Source organism: Oncorhynchus clarkii, chromosome 32, assembly GCF_045791955.1.
Source record: "Oncorhynchus clarkii lewisi isolate Uvic-CL-2024 chromosome 32, UVic_Ocla_1.0, whole genome shotgun sequence".
Taxonomy (NCBI): Eukaryota; Metazoa; Chordata; class Actinopteri; order Salmoniformes; family Salmonidae; genus Oncorhynchus; species Oncorhynchus clarkii.
In genome coordinates, this window is record NC_092178.1 from 17,988,831 (window position 1) to 18,012,047 (window position 23,217).

Genomic DNA, 23,217 nt, shown 5'->3' on the forward strand with positions numbered 1-23,217 from the left:
TAAATTGAATGTCACAAATGGCAAATATATTACACATTTTAGTCATTTAGCAGACACTCTCATCCAGAGTGCATACACTTTCATACTTTTTTCGTTCTAGTTCCCCATGGGAATCGAACCCACTAGCGCCATGCTCTACCAACTGAGCCACAAAGGACCGCATATTCAACTGATGCCCAATTAGGCCAACTAATCATTTGCCTTCTATTCCCAAACCCATGACATCCTCTTTGGGTAATGTCATGGACGCTTGCTACAATGACATTAGTCCTTGACATTGTGATGTTTCTTCATACATCATTTGAATAGCCTAATAACCAGCTGCAACGCATATTTTGAAATAAATCAAAGAATGACTAACCAATCTCAGAACAGCACGTCATCCCTAACTGATCTAAAACTCCACAGTACATGTAGCCAAGATGGGGGAAGGGCAAAGGGCAGGAGGGCAAGGGCTTAGACCCTAATCTTTAAGAGCCCCCCATACTGTGGCATGCCTAACGAGGCACAGCAGATTTTTTTACAGTACTGGTAAAGATTTGAGGAATAGTTGAGGCAGTTTATTTTGTTAAGTTAATGGCTATTGAAAGATCTTAGCGCGCTGTGTTTATTCAGCTTTTTTAGTGCAGTCTATAAAGACCCTGCCCCTCCACCTGGCTCTTAAAGCCTGGCTCCCCAGACTATGGTTAAGCTGCTTTGTGGGTGTGCTCATGGGCCTGATTCATCCATTGTCCATACACATGGCTCACATTAAATTACATGCCCTGGACTCAGACAAAACCTAGCCTGGACCCAGATATGTTTGTGCTGTCCTGTAATCTCTTATGGTCTCTGTCCCACTGGAGTTGGTAAGACAGAGCAAACAGTTATGGAACCAGGCTAGACAACACCTTGATGACTTATGTCAGATTGATTATTCTGGCTCAATGACAAGATGAAGATTTCAGAATCACCTTCAGTTTCCAAGTACATTGAAATGTACCAGGAATGACCTGGTGCTGCCACAATAATCAGAATATAAATGTATATATTTCAGGGTTTGATTAGCATTTTAGTCTTATGTCTTGACTAAGGTGGCTCTAAAAAAGTGCAAATTAAACTATAGATGTAATATCTCAATTTGATGACTCAGCCGCAGGAAATTCAAATGAGCCTTGTGATTTACATAACTTCACTGAAAACCCGCAGTTCTCCCTCGATCAAATGTTAAAGCACCAGACAGAATACATGTCCTACAACTGTAGATCCTACTACATTCAAAAATTGCTGCCATACATCAACAACTGTCGTTTTACATAGGTTAAAGGGTAGGTAGCATAAACGTAACCACATTCAACATGTGGATTTGCATTAGAATAAGCATCAAAAGTACTGGTTTAAATAACATTCAATTAACTTAGAAGCAAATACTTAGATTTTATTGTTAAAATTCAGCTTGCAAGGTTGCTAGCCAACTAGCCTGCTAACGTTAGCCCTACTATCCTGCTAACGTTATGTTAGTACTGCTTGAGTCCGCCAGTTGCTATCAACACCTAGGTTATAGCTACATTAAAGTAAACCATAGTTTAGAAAATACTTAACGCCTGCTAATCAGTTCTCAAATAATGTTATTAGCATAAGCAGTTCTCTAAACCAATCCGCTCACTTCAATCAACAAGGTTTTTTGCATGAATTTGCATGGTTTCTTCTGAGTGAATGTACACTACCGTTCAAAACTTTGGGGTCACTTAGAAATGTCCTTGTTTTTGAAAGAAAAGCTATTGTTTGGTCCATTAAAATAACATCAAATTGATCAGAAATACAGTGTAGACATTGTTAATGTTATAAATTACTATTGTAGATGGAAATTGCAGATTTTTTATGGAATATCTACATAGGTGAACAGAGGCCCATTATCAGCAACCATCTCTCCTGTGTTCCAATGGAACGTTGTGTTAGCTAATCCAAGTTTATCATTTTAAGGCCAGCATCCCGGAGTCGCCTCTTCACAGTTGACGTTGAGACTGGTGTTTTGCAGGTACTATTTAATGAAGTTGCCGTTGCGGACTTGTGAGGCGTCTGTTTCTCAAACTAGACACTCTAATGTACTTGTCCTCTTGCTCAGTTGTGCACCAGGGCCTCCCACTCTTTCTATTCTGGTTAGAGGCCGTTTGCGCTGTTCTGTGAAGGGAGTAGTACACAGCGTTGTATGAGATATTCAGTTTCTTGGCAATTTCTCGCCTTCATTTCTCAGAACAAGACTGATGAGTTTCAGAAGAAAGTTCTTTGTTTCTGGCCATTTTGAGCCTGTAATCGAACCCACAAATGCAGATGCTCCAGATACTCAACTAGTCTAAAGAAGGACAGTTTTATTGCTTCTTTAATCAGAACAACAGTTTTCAAGTGTGCTAACATAATTGCAAAAGGGTTTTCTAATGATCAACTAGCCTTTTAAAATGATAAACTTGGTTTAGCTAACACAACGTTCCATTGGAACACAGGAGAGATGGTTGCTGATAATGGGCATCTGCACGCCTATGTAGATATTCCATAAAAAAATCTGCCGTTTCCAGCTACAATAGTCATTTACAACATTAACAATGTCTACATTGTATTTTTGATACATTTTATGTTATTTTAATGGACAACAAAAATTGCTTTCCTTTCCAAAACATGGACATTTCAAAGTGACCCCAAAGTTTTGAACGGTAGTGCTGGTGAGCTACTATGTACACTAATACTTGGTTTGGAATACAATTACATGCTAACATGGCTAGTAGCTAATGTTAGCCAGCTGGAACTAGCTAGGTAGCACCGGTTCGCCATATGACGTTGAGAAATAGTGCATTGTGGGTAGTTCCGAAGATATACGGTAATAAGTTAATAAATATGTAACAACACTAATACATAACTATGTTTGTAGTTATAGGTAACCAGATGGTGACGACAACTAAGTTACTAAGTCTTTGACCACACTGTTACTTTGGTGAGTGAAAGCATGCTTCCTACCCTTTAATAAACACAAGATAGATATATTGGTCTCCACTATGACACACAAGTGTAACCCGTAGGCATCAATGAAAAACCATAGCCTAATGTAACCTATCAAAATAATTTCCTTTTAGAAATGTATTATTTTTGTATTCATTCATAATCAAATCCTTCTGGTGCAGGAATATTTTACTCCTGCGACTAAACTGGTCAAATTAAGATCTAACGCCTGTATTCTAAACCTGAAAAATCAATCAACATGTAGGCCTAGCTTTCGAGGACCAAATGAAACATTAATTTGCTGATTATCATATCTTCGGCCTTACAACCTGGCATTGTTATGGAGTAACGCATGTTAACCTTAGGAACTTCCAGTACACAGATGTGGTATTAAAACAGAGACTGAACGAGGGTTGAAGGAGGTGTGTACTGGGGGTGTCATCTGAGTGCTACAGGGCCCTCAAACTTCCGACATGGAAAAGAGAGGTGCTCTATCTGTGTTTATAGACTATCAGTGGTCCTTGCTGCCTTGTAAACTCACCCTGCCCTGTATAAGGTTGCGCCAGAAAAGCCCACTGTCTGTGCTGACCTCCCTGTGGGGCAGATGAACAGGGTTTATAGAGGCAGGTGTGGATGCCTCCAAGTGGATAGGGTCATCACTGACCCCTCCCGAAACACCACTGACCAATAGTTAGAGGGATTATTTAACATGTGAAAGTCATCCGATAATCAGAAACATAGCTATAACTTTTCAGACTGTCAGATTTCTCTGAGTGTCAGAGGGGAGGTGCGCAGGTGTGAAAATAACAAGGAATATGGTAAGAGAGAAGCATCCATTTTTATAAGTAAGAGAGATTCTTGTCTCGTTTTATTGAGAGCCACCCACATCGTTTGAGTGATACATCTTAATTTGAAGGTATGGATCGAACAGGCAAGTTGGATAAAATAGATTGGATAAATAATCACATCTTCTTGCACTCTCCTATTCTAAGAGGACATGGTGAGAGACATGGAGAGAGACTGTCATGCCGTGCCGATGGACAGGATGAATAAGGTCATAATGAAAACTGCCCTGCGCATTGCATCCAGGTACCATGAAGAAAAAGTCTGGTTTGTGAACATATGTTTGGGACAGGAGAGAAAGCCCTCAGCGGCAATGAAGAGTCCAAGGGTCCAGCTGGAGAATCCAAGTGTGTCTGTGTGTGTGTGGAGGAAGGATTGTATTAATTATGTTGGGCCTGACAAGCACCCTGACGGCCTAAAGGCAGCTGGTGTGCAGCCTAGCCACATCATCCCAGCTGCATGACAGGAGCCACTCGGTTTTAGAATGGTGACTAAGCGTCCTGAAACATGAAACACCATTATATTGTCCCAGAGTTAGGCGCACTGACACAACCCAATGGGTTATCCTATAACTGTTACAAAATGGGAACTTAACTTTGCAACCCATTTCATCAAGTCATCTATAATGAGTAGACACGCTAACTAACCAGACAACTCAATGAGTTATCCGAAATTCATTACTGCTACAAACATGGAACTCAGTCTGAACCACAATTGATCTAGTCTGGTCCCAGATTGGTTTGTGCATTTGCCTACTCCATTGTCAAGTCAATTCCATAATGAGTTAGCAAGAGGCTACAACGTAGCCATCCAGAAAAGGTACACATTTTTTATTTTTTACCTTTATTTAACTAGGCAAGTCAGTTAAGAACAAATTCTTATTTTCAATGACGGCCTAGGAACAGTAGGTTAACTGTCTGTTCAGGGGCAGAACGACAGATTTGTACCTTGTCAGCTCGGGGATTTGAACTTGCAACCTTTTGGTTACTAGTCCAACACTCTAACCACTAGTCTACCCTGCTGTTCCATGATGTAACACATAGAAGTAACCCTGAAGCTATCCTAAACCACAGCCAGGTAAAAACTAGAAACATAAGGTCCAACTCTCCACAGCTGCAGTTCTACCACAATTAAAAACTCTACTTTACATCACTAGACGTGTGCCTTTAATCAGAGTTTTACAAAATAGCGTGAATGTGTTAATTTAGGACAGCTCTGTGGATTCAAACAGCACACCGACTCCTGCATGTATACTTCAGCCTCTGACAGGCCTCTAGGAATTCTGTCTCTAGCAGCCTAATCACTAGCTTAAAATAAACTAGTTGACACCGCCTTAATGCAGCATGCTAGGCTACGGCAGCCCTATGGGGACACAATATACATGCTCACTAATTTAGCAAAACAGAAGCAAAGCGTGAACGAGAGAGAATCTTATTGTGTGGAACAGAGGGTAAGCTGGGGTAGGAACGTTTTTGGCTCGTTCAAGGTCAATTCTGAAAATGTTCTACAATTTTGCATCTACAGTGCCTTCGAAAAGTATTCAGACCCCTTGACTTTTTCCACATTGTTACGTTACAGCCTTATTCTGAAATTGAGCAAATAAAAATCCTCATGAATCTACACACAATAAACCCATAATGAAAAAGTGAAAAAGAGGTTCAGAATTTTTTTTTTAAGTATAAAAAATAAAAAAACAAATACCTTATTTACTTAAGTATTCAGAAACTTTGTTAACAGTTAACTTACAGTGCATTCCGAAAGTATTCCGAGTACCTTTTCCACATTTAGTTACGTTACAGGCTTGTTCTAAAATTTATGAAATAAATAAAAACGTCCTCAATCTACACACAATACCCTATAAAGACAAAGTGAAAAGTTTTTTTTATTTTTTTTAAATGTTTGCAAATGTATTAAAAAACAGAAATACCATGACATAAGTATTCAGACCCTTTGCTGTGAGACTCAAAATTAAGCTCAGGTGCATCCTGCTTTCCTTGATCATCCTTGAAATGTTTCTACAACATGATAGGAGTCCACCTGTGGTAAATTAAATTGATTGGAGATTAATTGGAAAGCCACACACCTGTCTATATAAGGTCCCACAGTTGACAGTGCATGTCAGAGCGAAAACCAAGCCATGAGGTCGAAGAAATTGTAGGTAGAGCTCAGAGACAGGATTGTGTCAAGGCACAGATCTGGGGAAGGGTACCAAAAAATATCTGCAGCATTGAAGGTCCCCATCATTGTTAAATGGAAGTAGTTTGGAACCACCAAGACTCTCCCTAGAGCTTGCCACCCAGCCAAACTGGGCAATCGGGGGATAAGGGCCTTCGTCAAGGAGGTGACCAAGAACCTGAAGTTCCCTCTGACAGAGCTCCAGAGTTCCTCTTTGGAGATGGGAGAACCTTCCAAAAGGACAACCATCTCTGCAGTACTCCACCAATCAGGCCTTTATGGTACAGTGGCCAGACGGAAACCACTCCTTAGTAAAAGGCACATGACAGCCCACTTGGAGTTGCCAAAAGGCACCGAAAGACTCTCAGACCATGAGAAACAAGATTCTCTGATCTGATGAAACCAAGATTGAACTCTTTGGTCTTAATACCCAGCGTCTGGAGGAAACCTGGCACCATCCCTACGGTGAAGCATGGTGGTGGCAGCATCATGCTGTGGGGATGTTTTCAGCGGCAGGGACTGGGAGACTAGACAGGATCGAGGGAAAGATGACCGGATAAATGTACAGAGAGATCCTTGATGAAAACCTGCTCCAGAGCGCTCAGGACCTCAATCTGGCGCGAGGGTTCACCTTCCAACAGGACAACGACACTAAGAACACACCCAAGACAACGCAGGAGTGGCTTCAGGACAAGTGTCAATGTCCTTGAGTGGCCCAGCATGAGCCCAGCCTTGAACCTGATCGAGCATCAGGGACCTGAAAATTGCTGTGCAGCAACGCTCCCCATCCAACCTGACAGAGCTTGAGAGGATCTGCAGAGAATGGGAGAAACTCCCCAAATAAAGGTGTCAAGCTTGTAGCGTCATATCCAAGAAGACTCAAGGCTGTAATCGCTATCAAAGGTGCTTCAACAAAGTACTGAGTAAATGGTCTGAGTACTTAAGTAAGTAAATGTGATAGTTTTTTTTATTTTGAATAAATTGTCAGAAAAAAATCTAAAAGCCTGTTTTGTTTTGCCATTATGGGGTATTGTTACAACCTTACTCAAATGTAACAAAATTTGGAAAATGTCAAGGGGTCTGAATACTTTCCGAATGCACTGTATGTGGATTTGGGGGTTATACTTTGCACTATACTTGTCAGACTTTTTGTTGATTTTGTTCATTTCAATGTATTAGTTAAGTCGAGTCAACCGTCCAATACGCGTGAGAATGAGTCACAATATGAATCAGAATGTGCCTCAACGTTTCACTTACTGCTTCATGGCGATGATTTGGGAGTCTATGGTCTCCTGCTTGCCCTTTATGTGCTGCACATTGGTCAGGATTTTTGAGACATCGTCTGAGCTCATCTTAAGCTCATCATGTTTAACATTGGACACCTGAGGGGGAGGGAGAACATGACGAAATGGTTAACGCAAACTGTTAAAGCAAAGAAAACTGTTAAAGGGAGGCGGGAAAGAGATAAAAAAAACAAGCCTTCAGTGTAGGCCTTGGCCCTGACTTGAACCCTGAGGGATAGATAATGGAAACACAATGAAAGTGTATGATTCGGTATTCAGTTTTTAGCCTGAACTGGTCAGTTGGCCAGAGGCAGACTATATCAAGGTGCAGATGGAAACAGCAGTAAATCAGTGGACTGAGCGGAGCAGAAAGTGACTGCATTAAAGGGTCCGGCAACGTCAGATTACAAGCTCCCTGGCCTGCTTTCTCTAATCCACCCATCCCCAGATGGCAGGCTCCACAGAGACCACTAGATTAGCTCAATCTGCCACAGGAGTGGAGGGGAGCAGAGAGAAAAATCAGGCCAAGCAGGCCATGCACTGGGAGCATATGCTGTCTGTCTGAGGAGCATCCCAATAGGTTTCTCTATGAGGAGTTTTACTGAGGCTTTCCATGTGTGTTTTCTACAGGGAGTTGGCAACATAGTTCTGACTATAAATGTAACATATTTGTAATACTTTCTTAATTAATACTGTTTGGGCTATGTAAAGCCTATTTAAAAAGACTGTTCGGAGTTGAGTATGAAGAAGGGCATGATACATGAATCAGAAATATCATGATGATCAACTTTATCATTTTGCACTTACATTGGTAACTTTCCGTTTGATATTTTCCAGCAGATGCTCTTGTCCGCGGAGGAAGTAGGGATGCTGGAATTCAGTGTCGTCCTTCTCGGGCTTCACCAGGCCGCCCTGCTCAATGTGAACTACTTTGCGGAAGCCATCTGTAGAAAGAAAAAAACAACAGTTTTGACTAAGACATACCATTAAATTACTAGAGACACGTGAAACTTACATAGGCAAGTTTCAGAAACAAAAAATACAGGCTGATTTCTAGGTCACTGTATGCAATCATATCCTCCTAGCCTTTTCAGTCTTAATAAATAACATGCAAGTGGATTACAAAACCAAAGATACAAAAAAATCTCAAGGATTTCAGAAAAAAAAAACGTGGTTGCATCTACCTCAACTTCTGAGAAATAGCCTGTAATAAAAATAATTCCTTGGTTGAGTCTATTTAAAGGATCATTAGAATATAAGCAAATAATTTGCAGAATCTACCGCACACCCAAAACCGATAAGTGAAGGTTCTGTTGACAGAATGCTAAACTGGAGAAACATAAAAAGTATACGCAAATCAAATGAAACTGCTATGAAGATTTCATTGCTATGCCTAACGTATTAAATACATGAATGACAACTCACACATATTGAGCTGGCGCACAAAGCTGGCCATGTTATTGTGTTTAAAATACTTGGGAAGCACCTCCTTGGAGAATCGGCACTGATCAAACACATGGAAGCTGTTGCCATTCTGTAAAGGAAGAACAATAACAGTTAAAGAAATAGTCGCACAACCCCAGTTTACCTTAGCTAGGCCCTATGTACTGAGAATGTACTAAGAATCAGGTTAAGCTGCCTTGGGTGGCTTACAACAAAGCTAAACAACATTGGGTCTGATAAAGTCTCTAACTAAACTCTGTGACTATGGCGAGTCTCTGGCAATGGTTTACAGGTTGAATAATTATGAAATACCACATTGGCAATGTGAAGAGACAAAGAGAACCCCCTGAAACCTATAAAGGCAGAGCATTCCAATACCTGTATTGATATCCTAATTAGTAGAACATGTAGTTGATTTATTTGAACATAACCAGAATATTCTGGGGACATTCACACAATCTGGGAGGGCGTCATGACGCAATAAGGGCTGAACTAGTGGAAAAGTGAAATGGTCCAGTGTAGGAGAATAGAAGTGTTTAGCCTGAATGTTAGTTTGTTATTTAGCTATCTATTCATTTTTGGGAAATGGATGCTGAGAGAAGTCAGCTGCTTGGATCAGAGGCCATGAACATATAGGAGGAGGCTTTTGGATAGACATGAGAGGCTGCGTCAACACATGCAGGGTTTTCTCCTACCCAGTAGGCTAGTTAGAGATAACATCCCTAAAAAGGGTTGCAAAGGGAGGTTATATTACTGGAAGCATTCTAAGTTTACCAGTAAACTACCAGCATTTCGGGAGCTATCAAGTTTTTTGGGGGAACTTTATTACAATTTTTGGAAACTTCAGATTATCACAGGCGTCTAATTGTCTCTGGCCCTCTGTGTGGCCTTATCAAATGTAAAATAAGCAATAATCAAATAATATGATTTTAAAACTGAATGGCAAAGCTGTAAAATATTATCCTAAATATAAACAACCAACTTAGTGAATACCATTGGTGTTTAATATGAGGCTTTTAGCATGAAATATCCTTGTTTATATATATTTTGTACACATTTATTTGACTATGTCAATATGTCTTTGTTGTTAATGTTTTGGTGCCAAAGTCAATCGTTGGAAGAGCGGTAGAGTTAATTGAAAATAATGCCATTGTTGATTATATTCTTTTTTCGTTCATTACTATATTTTCTCTTGAACCGTATGGTCTATCCCAGCATTTCCCAAACTAGGGTGATGTGGGGTCGCCTGATTTGAAAATGGAATCGCGAGAGAAACTACGGGAAAAATATATAATAATTGAACCAGGGTCACATCAGTAACCTCCGGAAGCCGCTAGATGCAGTTATAATAAACAGAGCAGTTTCTGTTTTCTTCCTACAAATGTGGCTCAGTCTTTTGAATGGTTTAAGCTACAAAATAGTATGTCCCCATCACAGGGGGTTGGAACAATGCAGTTTATTACCTAAATCAAATAATTTATGATGAACTACACAAGGTGGTGAAAGTGCACCGTGTTCTTGATGCTCATTTCCAATGAATATCAAAGGTCTGATTATGGTGGGATGATGATCTATGCTTGACAAATACAAATATTTGCATGAATAATCTCATAATGTAGACTTGACTACCCACAGAGTATCTGCAAACTGTTGGTTAGAGTGCAGGTGCCAAAACCAGAGGAGGCACATTTCAGACCCTTTGCTATGAGGCTCGTCCTGCTTCCATTGATCATCCTTGAGATGTTTCTACAACTTGATTGGAATCCACCTGAGGTAAATTAAATTGATTGGAGATGAATTGGAAAGCCACACACCTGTCTATATTAGGTCCCAGTTGACAGTGCATGTCCGAGCAAAAACCAAGCCATGAGGTCGAAGGAATTGTCCCTAGAGCACCGAGACAGAATTGTGTCGAGGCACAGATCAGGGGAAGGGTACCAAAAAATGCCTGCAGCATTGAAGGTCCACAAGAACAGTGGCCTCCATCATTCTCAAATGGAAGAAGATTGGAACCACAAAGACTCTTCCTAGAACTGTCCGACCGGCCAACCTGAGCAATCGGGGGAGAAGGGCCTTGGTCAAGGTGACAAAGAACCCAATGGTCACTCTGACAGAGCTCCAGAGTTCCTCTGTGGAGATGGGAGAACCTTCCAGAAGGAAAATCATCTCTGTAGCACTCTATTAATCTGGATTTTATGTTAGTGGCCAGATGGAAGGCACTTCTCAGTAAAAGGCACATGACAGCCCACTTGGAGTTTGCCAAAAGGCACGTAAAGACTCTCAGACCAGATAATCTTGTTTCTATTCTCCTACACTGAAATGGTCCAGTGTAGGAGAATAGAAGTGTTTTGCCTGAATGTTAGTTTGTTATTTAGCTATCTATTAATTTTTGGGAAATGGATGCTGGGAGAAGTCAGCTGCTTGGATCAGAGGCCATGAACATATAGGAGGAGGCTTTTGGATAGACATGAGAGGCTGCGTCAACACATGCAGGGTTTTCTCCTACCCAGTAGGCTAGTTAGAGATAACATCCCTAAAAAGGGTTGCAAAGGGAGGTTATATTACTGGAAGCATTCTAATATAACCTAATACCCAAGAAGACTCCAGGCTGTAATCACTGCCAAAGGTGATTCAACAAAGTAATGGGTAAAAGGTCTGAATAGTTATGTAAATGTAATATCAGTTTATAAATGTACTAAATTTGCCAACATTTCTAAACATATTTTTGCTTCATCATTATGGGTTGTTGTATGTAGATGTTCAAATAAGGCTGTAATTTAACATGTGGAAGAAGTCAAGGGGACTGAATACTTTCCCAATGCACTGTACGTACAGATTAAAAATATAAACTTTAATGCATTTCCAAAACCTTTTAAAAATGGATGGTTTTCCCACAAAAAAAGGTTACATTTAATAGAGAATATGCCCACTGTAGTATTAGCACATGCACTCTAGCCAACAGCTCGCAGACACAGTGCATGTATAGTCTACATGATGAGATTGTCAAACGGCAGCCAAGCCTAGATGATCATGTCACCAGAATAAGACCCTCAATGTTTATTGGAGAGGGGTATCACGCTCATCACCTTGCACTTTCACCATCCTGTGAAGTTAATTTAATATGTAGCCTAATAAACTGCATGCTTTCCCAACTAATCATAGTGGGAGGACCATACATGTCATTGCGTGACTCCGAGTTTACTTCGATATGATGAACAGTATCAGCTCATAAGAGTTTTCACTGACATTTCTCACATAATACATTTTTCAGACAAAAAGATTCCACCTTCTCTAGCGTGTTTTGTCTCCAGTGGCAAAGTTCACCCACAAATGTTTCCAACAGGCCTTTGGCAAAAAATAATATCTGTTGTGTATATTACTAGCACAAAGGTTGGTTGGAAACCTAGTTAATTATGCTTTTTTTTCTACACAGAAGATCATAGGACGTTATCAGGCAATCATTTTGTAATACATTTGATGAATTTCAGTCACTTCAAACCATAGCTTCTTCCTTCAGATTGAAATACTGTCAAAAGTACTGTCAGACTGGTTTGCAATTATGTCATAGTCCCAATTAAAAAAGTAAACGTTGGCCGTTGATTACATCGCTTTTAGTTTAACATGGTGGGGTAGCGAATAAAACATATAAATAAATAGTTGCTAGCAATGTCTGGAAAAAGGCTGTCAAATTGCCACAGACAATGCAACGGCGGCATGATACACATATTCATCATCCATTTCTCAAATTGGTTATAGAGCCACACCCCCCTTTTCTCACACCCCCTTTTCTCATAACCATGCTAGCTAGTTTCAATGAATGTCTGGTTTTGCATGGCTGTTTGACACAAACACAGACCGCTAGTTACTGTGTCCAGAGTTCCCCAAATTAACTGGCTGCAGACAGGGATTGCTAACATAGCTAGCCAGCTAACGATAATTGACACCCAGCAACAGCTGAAGCTCGGAATGACCAAAGCACCCGCCACGAAGCTCCCCTGGCAGTTGCTGCCCAGACAAACGTGTCACCTTCACATTTGACCAAATTAAGTTGGCTAGTTAACTAGCTAGCTGGTTCCTTACATCTTTCTGACTCAGTCCAACCAACTCGTGTAATCTGGTTAGCAAGCTAGCTACCAAGGCTAATTAGCTAGTTGGCTAACTGATGTGGTTTATCATATAGTTAGCTAGTTATAGTTAACGGTGTCTGTGTTAAATGATGTCCCGATAGTTAGCTAAAATATTGAATGACATTTAGATAGCAAATGTCTAGAAAGTGAACCAAGTCGATATACAAAGTAAGGTGTCCAGCAGCTAGGTAGTAGGATAGTTAGCATTAGTAACGTTCGCTAGCTAACTCACTGGGCTCCAGCAGATTAGAGGATCGGTGTCAGGATCCTCAACAAGAGTCCAAAGTTTTGTGAGAAATGCAGGTACGTTATTCCCACTGACAACGACCCCAACAGACCCACCAACGTGAAACTCCATTATCAACGAAAATGACAAGAATCGCTTGAAAAGTTGATAAACTCCCAAAATAGCCAACAAGGGATGAGAACTCCAGAGAAAAGAAAATCCAAAACACAGCGCAATCTTTGCTGTAACAACTATGCAATTTCTTTGGAAATTATCCTTATCTTAACACAAACAAAAATATTTCGAAGACTTTTAGCTAATTGAGAAACTATTATAAGTGAAAGTATCCATCAAATCGACAAATCTAAACAACTGCGTAGAGAAAGGCCATTGCACAGGCGCATGGTGGTCGCCATTTTGTGACCTCATCAGGGAGGAAAACAAATGTCCACCAAAGACAACCAAAGTGTCATGAATTAAATGCCAAAATAGTACTATTGTTGATTATATAATAATATAACACAAGATGAAATAAAATATATGAAATACACAAAAATGTACCTTTAAACTTTGGCCAATTTTTCAGACCCTATACATTTGCAGCATATTTACGGTTATTAATTTGAGCTATAACATTATGTAATTATCTATTATGAAATAATTACAGACGCATGTTTTTAATCGCGTTAGAAAATTGCAGTTTTAAAACGCTCTCAACTTTCAACTTTGACCTCTTGCGGAATTCCACATGGTCGGCTGTTGATGTACAAGAACCATGCCTACTGTAACTCTAGAATCACAGAAAAACGGCACCATGAGTAAAGCTAAAGTAAAGAGTGCGAAGAAAAGAGCTGCCGAAGAGGACAATGACCAGGTAGGAAAAGTATTTCTAAAATTATATTCGGTATTAAAAAGGGTAAAGCATTGCTAACCAGCTAGCTAACGTTTGTTATGTAGGGAAATGTGGATGTGCAAGCTCAAACCTCGCAGTTTTTTTAACTACTTTTTTTGTCAATCACCCCCAGATGTATTAGCTAATAAAATTGTACAATGTTTTTGTATAAACAGTAACGAATGGTCTGTCTCACCTAGCAAACACAGTCAGTATAGTCCATGATGAGCCAGACCCCCACATTTGTGTTGTCGGACTCACACTGTCTTAATGCTATTTCCCTAGAGTTGGAAATTGTGTGATAGCAGTGTAGTAATTTGAGCGTTTGTGTGTTAACTCTCTTTTTTCCATCACATACATTTTTCCCATATGGTTTTTATGCCTGTTTTGTTAGGATATCAAATAAAGTGTTTTGTCCGTGCAGATTAACAGTGAAATTCTTAGGGGCTGTTCCCAACAATGCAGAGAGAGAGAGGGGGGATAACACAAGGAATAAATACACAATGAGTAACGATAACTTGGCTATAAACACGGGGTACCAGTACCACGTCGATGTACATGGGTACTAGGTAGTTGAGGTAGATATGTACAAATAGGATGGCATAATGTGACTAGGGCGACAGTATAGATAATAGACTGTAACAGCAGCATATGTGATGAGTTAGTCAAATTGTCCGGGTACCGATTTGTTAACTATCTTATGGCTTGGGTAGAAGCTGTTCAGAGTCCTGTTTTTCCCAGACTTGTTGCATCCGTACCGCTTTCCGTGCGTTAGCAGAGAGAAGAGTCTGACACCGCCTGGTATAGAGATCCTGGATGGCAGGGAGCTTGGCTCCAGTGATGTACTGGGCTGTACACACTACCCTGTGTAGCACCTTATGGTCGGAATCCAAGCAGTTGCCATGCCAAGCAGTGCTGCAGCAAAGTCGAGATGCTCTCAATGATGTAGCTGTAGAACTTTTTGGAGCATCTGGGGGCCCACGCTAAAACTTTTCGGCCACCTGAGGGGGAAGAGGCGTTGTCATGCCCTCTTCTTGACTGTTGGTGTGTGTGTGGACACAGAGAAACTTTAAGCTCTCAACTTGCTCCACTACAGCCCTGTGGATGGGGGTGTGCTTGGCCCTCTGTTTCCTGTAGTCCATGATCAGCTCCTTTTGTCTTGTTGAGGGAGAGGTTGTTGTTGTTGTCCTTGCACCACACTGCCAGGTCACTGACCATCTCCCTGTAGGTTGCCACGTCATCGGTGATCAAGCCTACCACCGCTGTGTAGTTGGCAAACTTAATTATGGTGTTTGAATTAGAGGTCGACGATTATGATTTTTCAACGCCGATACCGATTTATTGGAGGACCAAAAAAGCCGATACCGATCTAATCGGCAGATGTTAAAAATAAATAAATGTATTTGTAATAATGACAGTTACAACAATACTGAATTAACACTTATTTTAACTTAATATAATACATCAATAAAATACATTTAGCCTCAAGTAGATAATGAAACATGTTCGATTTGGTTTAAATAATTCAAAAACAAAGTGTTGGAGAAGAACGTAAAAGTGCAATATGTGCTATGTAAGAAAGCTAACGTTTCAGTTCCTTGCTCAGAACATGAGAACATATGAAAGCTGGTGGTTCCTTTTAACATGAGTCTTCAATATTCCCAGGTAAGAAGTTTTGGTTGTAGTTATTATAGGACTATTTCCCTCTATACCATTTGTATTTCATTAACCTTTGACTATTGGATGTTCTTATAGGCACTTTAGTATTGCCAATGTAACAGTATAGCTTCCGTCCCTCTTCTCGCTCCTCCCTGGGCTCGAACCAGCAACACAACGACAACAGCCACCACATCGAAACAGCGTTACCCATGCAGAGCACCCCAAGGCTCAGAGCGAGTGAAGTTTGAAATGCTATTAGCGCGCGCTAACTAGCCAGCCATTTCACTTCGGTCACACCAGCCTCATCTCTGGAGTTGACAGGTTTGAAGTCATAAACAGCGCAATGCTTGACGCACAACGAAGAGCTGCTGGCAAAACGCACAAAACTGCTGTTTGAATGAATGTTTACGCGCCTGCTTCTGTCTATCACTGCTCAGTCAGATACTAACTCCAAAAAGTTCTGGGACACTGTAAAGTCCATGGAGAACAAGAGCACCTCCTCCTAGCTGCCCACTGCACTGAGGCTAGGTAACACGGTCACCACCGATAAATCCATGATTATCGAAAACTTCAACAAGCATTTCTCAACGGCTGGCCATGCCTTCCCCATGGCTACTCCAACCTCGGCCAACAGCTCCACCCCCCCGCAGCTACTCGCCCAAGCCTCCCCAGCTTCTCCTTTACCCAAATCCAGATAGCAGATATTCTGAAAGAGCTGCAAAACCTTGACCCGTACAAATCAGCTGGTCTTGACAATCTGGACCCTCTGTCTGAAACTATCCGCCGCCATTGACGTAACCCCTATTACCAGCCTGTTCAACCTCACACTGCTATGCTTTGTCTTGGCCAGGTCGCAGTTGTAAATGAGAACGTGTTCTCAACTAGCCTACCTGGTTAAATAAAACTTAGATACTTGTATGCTCAGTCAGATTATATGCAACACAGGACACACTAGATAATATCTAGTAATATCATTAACCATGTGTAGTTAACTAGTGATTATGATTGATTGTTTTTTATAAGATAAGTTTAATGCTAGCTAGCAACTTACCTTGGCTTACTGCATTTGCGTAACAGGCAGTCAGTCTCCTTGTGGAGTGCAACGAGAGAGAGGCATGTCGTTATTGCGTTGGACTAGTTAACTATAAGGTTGCAAGATTGGTTCCCCCGAGCTGACAAGGTGAAAATCTGTCTTTCTGCCCCTGAACGAGGCAGTTAACCCACCATTCCTAGGCCGTCATTGAAAATAAGAATGTGTTCTTAACTGACTTGCCTAGGTAAATAAAGACTAAATAAAGGTGTTAAAAAAAAAATAAAAAAAATTGGGCAAATCGGCACCCAAAAATACAGATTTCCGATTGTTATGAAAACTGGAAAACGGCCCTAATTAATCGGCCATTCCGATTAATCGGTCGACCTCTAGTTTGAATCCTGTGTGACCATGCAGTCGTGGGTAAACAGAGAGTACAGGAAGGGACTAGGCACACACTACTGAGATTTTGTTGCTTAGGCCACCCCCAGGAGGTGAGGATATCAGGACGTCCAGGCGAGGGAGGTTTTTAATCCCAGGGTCCTTAGTTTAGTGATGAGCTTGGATGGCACTATGGTGTTGAACGCTTAACTGTAGTCAATGAACAGCTTTCTCACATAAGTGTTTGTTTCGTCCAGATAGTAAAGAGCAGTGTGGATTGCAATAGACATTGCGTCACCTGTCGATCTGTTGCGGCAGTATATGAATTGGAGTGGTTCCAGGGTGTCTGGGTTGATTGTGTTTATGAGCCATGACCAGCCTGTCAAAGCATTTCATGGCTACAGATGTGAGTGCTTCAATATCTCCGGATAGTAATTTAGACAGGTTACCTTGGCTTTCTTGGGCACAGGGACTATAGTGGTCTGCTTGAAACATGGAGTTATTACAGACTGGGTCAGGAAAACGTTGAAAATGTCTGTGAAGACGCTTTCCAGTTGGTCAGTGCATGCTATTGAGTAGGCAACCTGGTAATCTGTCTGGCCCTGTGGTCTTTTGAATGTTTACCTGTTTAAAAGGTCTTACTCACATCGGCTACGGAGAGTGTGATCACACATTCACCCGTAACAGCTGGTGCTCTCATGCATGGTTCAGTGTTGCTAGCCTCAACATGAGCATAAAAGGTATTTAGCTCGTCTGGTAGGCTCACGTCACTGGACAACTAGCGGCTGGGTTTCCCTTCATAATCTGTGATAATAGCCACATCCAACGAGTGTTAGACCCGGTGCAGTAGGATTTGATCTTGGTACTTTATTGATGGGTTGCTTATTTGATGGTTCATTGCGCCACGCAAGGCCTAAAATTTACTTTTGGTTCCACTAGCCACTGTGACGGGTAGATTTAAAAATATACCAGCCACTCATATCTTACCAGCCAAAATATTTGCTTCTATAAAAAAAACGGATGAGCGAGCTTTAATGTTTCTTGAACAATAAATGTATTACTAGTAAAATGTAATGTGGTATATTGTTTTAGTCTTTTAACCAAAATTTCACAGATGAGACATGGTCACCGCAGGAGGCTGCTGAGGGGAGACTGGCTCATAATATTGTCTGGAATGGAGCAAATGGAGTTGCATCAAACAGCTGAACCATGTATTTGATACAATTCCACTTATTCCTGCACCAGTCAATACCACAAGCCCGTTTTCCCCAATTAAGGTGCCACCAGCCTCCTGTGCTGTTCACCTACCACTTTTAATAGCACCACGACTGTGTAGCTTATTCTCTTGGTGTAGCCAGCCTATTTTTCTCTGGTAAAATGTACTTTAAGACATTAGGAAATGTAGCTGGCTACATTATTTCTATAATAGACTTAATCATTAGAAATGATAGCGTTGCACTTCTGTTGTCATCTGATGAAAATGAAGCTATTTTCTGCCGAATGTGTTGCACTAATGTATTTTCTGTGAAGGAAAACTATAGTCGCACGTCCCTGATCACTATATTGAAGCAAAAAAAGACTGTTGTACTTTCAATATAAAACGCGACCCCTGTCAATACACAGCTGGACACATCTGCTCCAGCTTTCTCCTATTGTGCTTTTTAAAAACAAACACGTGACTAGCTCAACTGTGCTGGGGTACTAAGTAGGTATATGCTTCATAACCCTTTGATGCGTACGATCACATATTTGTGATCATTGTTGAGTTGTCAATGCAGCGTACGATCTCATGTGATTGGAACAGTAGCAACACAACGTACAGAGCAACAAATGTGTCTAAACATCATTGTTGTCTGAAGGGCATCTAAATGTTTTTTTGCACTGATAGAAAATATAGGTCTTAAACTTTATTCCTCAATTTGACCTTTTTATTGTAAAAGATAAATGCAAACTTCAACATCCATTCATCACACGGAACACACATCCACAGCCAAACTCATTCCATAAACTAGTCTAAATAACAGGTTACGCTGACAAAAACCAAAACGTGAGTTAGCGACCTAACAGCTAGACTAGTTTACAATATACCATATCTCTGGTGAGCACAAGAAACTAATGTAATGTTGTTTAGAAAAGAAATGCGTGTCAGATAAGCTAACAGCAGATAATTTCTTTGATGGCTGCCATGTTTGTTTACGTTTGACAAGCGAAAACTCCCTAATCCCAGAATGCCATTCACTATAATGCCGCATTCAAAACAACTGGGAACTCAGAAATTTCCGACGTCATTGATTTCAAAGCCACTGGGAACTCCGACTAGGGGAAAATAAATTTGAACGGTCGTCCAACTCAGAATTCCAACTCTGGGCCTCTTTCTAGAGCTATGACTTTCCGATCTCTGATGTCATGATTTTATCTTGTATTTTTCAGAGTTCTCAGTTGTTTTGAATGCGGCATAAGACGCAAGTAAGCAAAGTCGAAGATGGCTGTGCCTATTGCGTGGAAAATATAAACTTAATTTGGCCACTTTTCAGCATATTACAAATCTGCATGAGCTTGTTAGTGTCTACAAGAACCGGAGCACATGAATTGACAAGTTGTTTACAGTTTTTGACCAATCACAAAGCAAATAAAATGTTATCACCTCACAGATCATCACTCAAATACAAGCCTTGCCAGATTTGGTTGAAACCATATTTTTGCGTGTGTGTGTGTGTGTGGGGGGGGGGGGGGGATAGTGTCTGATTTCCAAAGGAAACAACTCACTGATGAGGAGATAAATTAAATACATATTTAGTTATTCTGATGAAGAATCTGTGTATGAGAGAGTCGGATCAATCAGATAGTGATGAGGTATATCTGCCCCCCCCTCCAAACCTTCTGGACTGTGAGGAAAATGGTGCCCAACCCAACTTTGAAGGCAATGAACATCCCGCACCTCCCCAAGATGCTGGTGCTTTGTTAATCTTGTGGGCTGTGAGGAAGAAGAGGTTAAAGTAGAGGAGGATGCTCCCCGCTGCTGGAGATCCTGTCACTTCACACCATCAGAGATAGACTTCAATGACACCATGTCTGGCCTCCAAAGCACCCTGCCTAGAGTCAGAATGTTTTAAAAGGTTCATTGATGAGGAATTGGTGGAGAGTGTGGTGCAGGAAACCAACAGGTATGCCCATTTTTATGTTACAGAAAGACCCAGGGCTCTCTTCAAATTGATCAAAATTCTGAATGCTTTTAGCCCACTAAATATTCATATTTTGTTGCAGGTATTCTCATGAACTAAAAGAGAAGACTGCCCCTGGTGTAAAAGGGACGCTCTCAAAATGGGTGAACACTACCATCAGTGAAATGTATACCTTCCTGGTCACGGTGCTGCTGATGGGGCTAGCGAAGAAGGGCTCTGTGAGGGACTACTGACCCCATGCTGCAGACCCCCTTTTTTCTCCAACCCTTTACTCCGAGGACCGCTTCCTTGTCTTGCTGCTCCACTTTGAACAATGCCACTGCCAACAAAATTAGGAATGTCCTGGGCAGCTTCACCGGGGCATTTGGAAGAGTGTTTGTTCCTCACAAGGACTTGTGCATTGATGAGTCTCTCATGTTTTGGAAAGGAAGGCTTGCATTCCGCCAACACATCCCATCAAAGTGCCACAGATTTGGAGGTGTTGTTTGTTTTATGTGACTGTCTGACAGGATATGTATAGGACCTGATCATCTACACCGGCGCCACCACAGATTAGGTATTTTGGTATATCTGGATCAGTGTTAATCACCATGCTGCAGCCTTACCTCAAAGGGGCACACTGTATTTGTGGACAACTGGTACAGTAGCCCTACCATTTTGAGTGAGAACACAGGGGCCTGTGGCACAGTTACATCCAACAGGAAGGGGATGCCAATATTCAAAAATAAGACAAAATGGCAAAATGGACATGCAGAACTGTTTGCCAGAAAAACCCCTTAAAATGGTACAAGAAACAATTGCATTTTTTAAATCGCTCTCAACGGCCACGTTGTCCCCCGGCAGGTCACAGGACAGGTGATCACCTACCTGCAGTACAGGATAAACCTGATGCAGCAGCCCCTTGAGGACTACCACACTCTCGTCCTTCTGCTGGGGGCTGGCCTGCCTATGACAATCCTCTACGCTTCACTGGACGCCACTTTCCAAGTGATGTCCCCCAGACCGCCCTGCAGGGGGATGTTCCAAAAATATGTAACATGTTTGTTTACCTGAAATGAAAACCTCTGTTTGACTCCTGGGTTCTATTTTTGAAATAAAACAGAACAAGAAAAGTATAATCAACTTTTGTTATTCCTTGATTTATAACGCTTTCTCAAATTTAAAAAAAGTCATTTGGCCAAATGGTTGTTGGCTAGGAGAAATATGATTTGATTTTTTTTACATCAAATCATTTTCACTAGCCAACAACCTTTAGGCTAGTCTAGACTACTTTAGACTTGAACACGATTTGAGTTGTTACAGTACATTAACTTTTCCTATGTATATACTGTATAGTTAGTAGTATTTGAAGTTTATACAAATGTAACCACGTTTTGAAAGGAGAGCGATAGCTGGTCCACCAAAATAACACTCAGCCCGTAGATGGCGCCAAAGCATTAACCTAGATAATCCTGTCGAGCTCCATAGTTTACGAAAACCCATTATCTACAACCTCGCTTCAAATCAAATGTATTTATATAGCCCTTTGTACATCAGCTGATATCTCAAAGTCCTGTACAAAAACCCCAAACAGCAAGCAATGCAGGTGTTGAAGCACGGTGGCTAGGAAAAACTCCCTAGGAAGAAACCTAGAGAGGAACCAGGCTATGAGGGATGGCCAGTCCTCTTCTGGCTGTGCCGGGTGGAGATTATAACAGAACATGGCCAAGATGTTCAAATGTTCATAAATGACCAGCATGGTCAAATAATAATAATCACAGGCAGAACAGTTGAAACTGGAGCAGCAGCACGCCCAGGTGGACTGGGGACAGCAAGGAGTCATCATGCCAGGTAGTCCTGAGGCATGGTCCTAGGGCTCAGGTCCTCCGAGAGAGAGAAAGAAAGAGATAATTAAATTCACACAGGACACCGAATAGGACAGGAGAAGTACTCCAGATATAACAAACTGACCCTATCCCCCCGACACAAACTACTGCAGCATAAATACTGGAGGCTGAGACAGGAGGGGTCAGGAGACACTGTGGCCCCATCCGATGATACCACCGGACAGGGCCAAACAGGAAGGCTATAACCCCACCCACTTTGCCAAAGCACAGCCCCCACACCACTAGAGGGATATCTTCAACCACCAACATACCATCCTGAGACGAGGCCGAGTGTAGCCCACAAAGATCTCCGCCACGGCACAACCCAAGGGAGGGGGGGCGCCAACCCAGACAGGAAGATCACGTCAGTGACTCAACCCACTCAAGTGACGCCTCCCTCCTAGGGACGGCATGAAAGAGCACCAGTAAGCCAGTGACTCAGCCCCTGTAATAGGGTTAGAGGCAGAGAATCCCAGTGGAAAGAGGGGAACCGGCCAGGCAGAGACAGCAAGGGCAGATCGTTGCTCCAGAGCCTTTCCGTTCACCTTCACACTCCTGGGCCAGACTACACTCAATCATATGACCCACGGAAGAGATGAGTCTTCAGTAAAGACAAAGGTTGAGACCGAGTCTGCGTCTCTCACATGGGTAGGCAGACCATTCCATAAAAATTGAGCTCTATAGGAGAAAGCCCTGCCTCCAGCTGTTTGCTTAGAAATTCTAGAGACAATTAGGAGGCCTGCGTCTTGTGACCATAGCGTACGTGTAGGTATGTACGACCAAATCAGAGAGATCGGTAGGAGCAAGCCCATGTAATGCTTTGTAGGTTAGCAGTAAAACCTTAAAATCAGCCCTGGCCTTGACAGGAAGCCAGTGTGCTTCAAGTCCCACATGCTTCAAGAGGGCCACCATTGTTCCTGTTCCCAAGAAAGCTAAGGTAACTGAGCTAAATGACTACCGCCCCGTAGCACTCACATCCGTCATCATGAAGTGCTTTGAGAGACTAGTCAAGGACCATATCACCTCCACCCTACCTGACACCCTAGACCCACTCCAATTTGCTTACCGCCCAAATAGGTCCACAGACGATGCAATCTCAACCACACTGCACACTGCCCTAACCCATCTGGACAAGAGGAAT

At 41.7% G+C, this 23,217-nt stretch overlaps 2 protein-coding genes across 6 annotated transcripts in view; one reads left to right on the plus strand and one right to left on the minus strand.

The window, feature by feature from the left end:
• LOC139391808 (heat shock factor protein 1-like) overlaps positions 1 to 13,497 on the minus strand; it is a 30,117-nt gene extending 16,620 nt beyond the window's left edge. For 2 of the 5 annotated variants that reach the window (XM_071139366.1, XM_071139365.1), the window contains exons 1-4: positions 13,074 to 13,496; positions 8,697 to 8,805; positions 8,079 to 8,215; positions 7,246 to 7,370 (exon numbers count right to left, since the gene is read on the minus strand). In XM_071139366.1, the coding sequence (XP_070995467.1) occupies positions 7,246 to 7,370; positions 8,079 to 8,215; positions 8,697 to 8,805; positions 13,074 to 13,199 (497 nt within the window). In that variant the 5' untranslated portion in view covers positions 13,200 to 13,496. Of the gene's footprint in view, positions 1 to 7,245; positions 7,371 to 8,078; positions 8,216 to 8,696; positions 8,806 to 13,073 lie in introns of all 5 variants that reach the window. The other 3 variants (XM_071139368.1, XM_071139370.1, XM_071139367.1) reach the window with 2 other exon arrangements.
• A 298-nt stretch (positions 13,498 to 13,795) lies between these two features.
• LOC139392113 (ribosome biogenesis protein bop1-like) overlaps positions 13,796 to 23,217 on the plus strand; it is a 37,033-nt gene continuing 27,611 nt past the window's right edge. Inside the window, exon 1 of the mRNA XM_071139831.1 lies at positions 13,796 to 13,941. Coding sequence (XP_070995932.1) covers positions 13,934 to 13,941 — 8 coding nt within the window. The 5' untranslated portion in view covers positions 13,796 to 13,933. The remainder of the gene's footprint in view (positions 13,942 to 23,217) is intronic.